Source organism: Charadrius vociferus, unplaced genomic scaffold, assembly GCF_000708025.1.
Source record: "Charadrius vociferus isolate BGI_N301 unplaced genomic scaffold, ASM70802v2 scaffold41, whole genome shotgun sequence".
In the NCBI taxonomy this organism is placed as follows: domain Eukaryota; kingdom Metazoa; phylum Chordata; class Aves; order Charadriiformes; family Charadriidae; genus Charadrius; species Charadrius vociferus.
Window position 1 is genome coordinate 1,291,602 of NW_009647013.1, and position 4,299 is coordinate 1,295,900.

General features: G+C 60.4%; 1 protein-coding gene across 1 annotated transcript in view; it reads left to right on the top strand.

Annotated features, from left to right (window-relative positions):
* EFR3B (EFR3 homolog B (S. cerevisiae)) overlaps window positions 1-4,299 on the top strand; it is a 64,411-nt gene that overhangs the window by 56,577 nt on the left and 3,535 nt on the right. The window contains exons 17-21 of the mRNA XM_009895463.1: window positions 652-813; window positions 1,144-1,275; window positions 1,388-1,455; window positions 2,698-2,825; window positions 3,508-3,599. Of these exons, the coding sequence (XP_009893765.1) occupies window positions 652-813; window positions 1,144-1,275; window positions 1,388-1,455; window positions 2,698-2,825; window positions 3,508-3,599 (582 nt within the window). The remainder of the gene's footprint in view (window positions 1-651; window positions 814-1,143; window positions 1,276-1,387; window positions 1,456-2,697; window positions 2,826-3,507; window positions 3,600-4,299) is intronic.

Consider the following 4,299-nt stretch of genomic DNA (forward strand, 5'->3'; position numbering starts at 1 on the left):
ATCTCCCAGGCGCCTGCTCTTCTCCAGGCTGAACAGCCCCAACTCTCTCAGCCTCTCCTCGTAGCAGAGGTGCTCCAGCCCTCGCATCATCCTCGTGGCTCTCCTCTGGACACGCTCCAGCAGGTCCATGTCCTTCTCATGTTGGGGCCTCCAGAGCTGGATGCAGTACTCCAGGTGGGGTCTCCCCAGAGTGGAGCAGAGGGGCAGAACCCCCTCCCTCGCCCTGCTGGCCACACTTCTTCTGATGCAGCCCAGGATCCGGTTGGCCTTCTGGGCTGCGGTCGCACGTTGCCGGCTCATGCTGAGCTTCTGGTCAATCATCACCCCCAGGGCCTTCTCCTCAGGGCTGCTCTCCAGCCATTCCCCACCCAGCCTGGAGTTGTGCTTGGGATTGCCCCGACCCAGCTGTAGGACCTGCACTTGGCCTTGTTGAGAGTCCATCAGGGTCCAGAGTCAAAGGGTGAAACACCACCCCATAGTCACGCCTCCCTCTCCCTGGGGCTCTTTTCATTTGCTTGGTGCCCAGAGGAGCTCTGCTCCCTCCCGCGTGGATGGAAGCCCCTTTGCTGCTTTGCTTTCTTTGCGTTGACGGCAGTGTTGCTCGCATGGGGATGCTCAGGAGGTGACCGCATCCCTCCGGTGTCCCCACAGCATGGCCAACAGCTCTACCGGCACATCTACCTGATATGCAAGGAGGAGAGCAACGTGCAGGCTCACTACGAGGCTCTCTACAGCATGCTGATGCTCATCAGCATCGAGCTGGCTAACGAGGAGGTCATGGTGGACCTCATCCGCCTGGTGCTGGCAGTGCAGGTAGGCAGGGGGGAGGCGGTCGTGCTGGTGGCGCTCAGCGCCGTGGGGCAGGCGGGCTGGGATGTGATGGGAAGGAGCCTCTGGGAGGGGGCTTGTTTTGGAGTTGGGGTCCCTGAGGAAGCGGGGTGCAAGTGCTTCACCTGCTCCGAGCTTCTCCCACCACTGTGGGATCTGAGGACAGACCTCCGTCGCTTTGCCGGCCTCCGAAACGCTGCAAACCCGGGCTCCAAAAGTTGGGATGTTTGTGGGGCAGGTGATGCCATGAGGTGGATGGGTACCAGTCAGGGGCCTTGTGCATCCTCATCTCATGGGGCTGTGTCTCTTCGGCAGGAGATTGCACAGATCAACGAGGATAACTTGACAGCGTACAACCGCTGCGCGCTCTTCGCCCTCGGTGCAGCTTACCTGAACCTCATCAGCCAGCTCACCACTGTGCCCACCTTCTGCCAGCACATCCACGAGGTGCGAGGGAGGGTCTGGGGACGGGGCTGGAGCCTCGTCCATGGCAGCTCTGGCATCGGCTCTCCTGGCCACCCATGGACTTTGAGCTTGGCTCCTTGCTTCTCTTGCACAGGTCATCCAGATGCGGCAGAAGGAAGCTCCCTTTCTGCTCCCTGAAGATGTGTTTGTGGAGAAACCCAGGTAAGAGCCTAGAAAATACCTTCTCCCCCACTACCTGCTCCCGTGGGATTGGCATCCGTAAGATCATGGGCAGTAATGGGTTTATCAGCCCTCCGCTTGCCTGTGGTTGTCTCCTTTCCCATCTGGGGGTGGGGCGGTGGGGAGGACATCAAGTGGTTTGCAGACTGTTTAGAGTCTGAGGAGGATCCGGTGCAGACAGGGAAGGGGGTGGCCACCACGACTTGTGCTCACAGCCAGCCACGTGCCGGGATCAGCTCCGCTGGCTGATCCCTTCTCCTCCCTGGCAGCAGGAGGGGTCTAGATATGATATGTCGTATAATCATAGAATGGTTTAGGTTGGAAGGGACCCTGAAGATCATCCAGTTCCACCCCCTGCCCTGGGCAGGGACACCTCCCACTAGACCAGGTTGCTTCAAGCCCTGTCCAGCCTGGCCTTGAACACCTCCAGGGATGGGGCCTCAACATGTCATCCCGCTTCTCTGCCGTGCCATGGGCTCAAAGATGCCTGCTGCATGACCAGCATAGAATCATAGAAACATAGAATGGTTTAGGTCGGAAAGGACCTTGAAGATCATCGAGTTCCACCCCCCCTGCCCTGGGCAGGGACACCTCCCACCAGCCCAGGTTGCCCAAGGCCCCCTCCAGCCTGGCCTTGAACACCTCCAGGGATGGGGCCTCCACAACCTCTCTGGGCAACCTGTGCCAGTGCCTCACCACCCTCACAGGGAAAAACTTCTGCCTCATGTTTAATCTAAACCTGCCCTCTTCCAGTTTAGAGCCATTCCCCCTCGTCCTGTCACTCCATGCCCCAGTAAAAAGTCCCTCCCCAGCTCTCCTGGAGCCCCTTTAGGCACTGGAAGGCGGCAATAAGATCTCCCCGGAGCCTTCTCTTCTCCAGGCTGAACAGCCCCAACTCTCTCAGCCTCTCCTCATCGCAGAGGTGCTCCAGCCCTTGGATCATCCTCGTGGCTCTCCTCTGGACACGCTCCAGCATCCCCAGGCCAAGGCTGGCTGGGCTGTCCCATCCCTGCTGGCCCAGCCTTGGCGCTTGGCATGGGTCACGTTTGGTGGTGAGGTCCCCCTAACTGAGCGCCACTGCTCTCTTGAGACATTCCTTACGTCAGGGTGGACCTTCCTGAGCGCATCCGTATCCTCTGTGGTGGGCTGAGAGCTCTCCTGGAGCATGGTTCCCCTAGCAGGAGAGGTGCTGCCGTCTCCGTTGTTTTTTTTCTGTCTCCGTAGGTTGAGCAAGAGCCTTGACCGCCTTGGCCCAGAGGTCTTCTTCTGGCAGAGCAAGATCAGCGAGGTGCTGGGTGGCAGTGGCTACAACTCGGACCGGCTCAGCACACCCTACATCCCCCAGCTGACGGGTACGCAGCACGCTGGGGCATCCCGGGGAACTGGGAGGGGAGGAAACCGGTCCCTTGCTCTGCACAGTTATCCCAGAATCCCAGACTGGTGAGGGTTGGACGGACCTCTGGAGCTCCCCCAGTGCCACCCCCCGCCAGAGCAGGGGCACCTCCAGCAGTGGCACAGGACGGCGTCCAGGCGGGTTTGGGATGGCTCCAGAGGGGGAGACTCCCCCACCTCTCTGGGCAGCCTCTGCCACTGCTCTGCCGCCCTCACAGCAGAGAAGGCCCTCCTCAGGTGGAGATGGAACTGCCTGTGGTCACCTTTGTGCCCGTTCCCTCTTGTCCTTTGTTATTGGGGGACGAGGGGTGAAGTTCTTTGTCCTACACGTGGCCCTGTTGTTTTTCTGCCCCACTTTAGAGGTGTAGCCTTGGGGAAACTGAGGCACAAAGCCGTGAATCGGGAGATTCCTGGGGTTCCCAAATGCATATATGGATGGCTGGAAGGAGTCATGAAGCCTGCTGCGCTCGGCTCCGACCTGGATTCTGCTGGTTTGGATGAATTTGGGTGATGGGCTGAGCAGAGGGACTGCTGCCCTGGGGATGGGACGTGAGGCGGTTTTCCCCAGGGGCTGCCTGTGCTCACCCTGCTGTCCCCAAGGTGGCTGCAATCAGCTCTTCTGCCCTTCCTCTTCCTCCCCAGATGAAGATCGCTTGTCCAAGAGGAAGAGCATCGGCGAGACCATTTCCCTGCAGGTCGAGGTGGAGTCGAGAAACAGTCCCGAGCGAGAACAGGTACGGTGTCACACCGAGAGCGGCAGAGGCTGCGGCATCCCTTTGGCACCGTGTGCTTTTAGCAGCCTGACAGCGTTAAGACCTCTCCAGTTCTTCATTAGGCTGCACGCATAATCCCAGGGTCCCAGACTGGTGGAGGTCAGAAGGGCCCTCTGGAGCTCCCCCATCCCGCCCCCCGCCAGAGCAGGGGCACCTCCAGCAGTGGCACAGGACGGCGTCCAGGCGGGTTTGGGATGGCTCCAGAGGGGGAGACTCCCCCACCTCTCTGGGCAGCCTGTGCCACTGCTCTGCCGCCCTCACAGCAGAGAAGGCCCTCCTCAGGTTCAGATGGAACTGCCCATGGTCACCTTTGTGCCCGTTCCCTCTGAGGTCTACGTGGAGCCTTCTCTTCTCCAGGCTGAACCCCCCCAACTCTCCCAGCCTGTCCTCCCAGCAGAGGGGCTCCAGCCCTCCCAGCATCTCCAGGGCCTCCTCTGGCCCCGCTCCACCAGGTCCGTGTCTCTCCCGTGCTTAGGACTCCAAAGCTGCACATAGTATTCCAGGTGGGAATATCTGCTCCACTGTGGACCTCCATGGGCTGCAGGTGGATATCTGTTCCACCATGGACGTCCATGGGCTGCAGGGAGACAGCCTACCTCACCATGGCCTTCACCACGGGCTGTAGGGGAACCCCTGCTCTGGCACCTGGAGCACCTCCTCC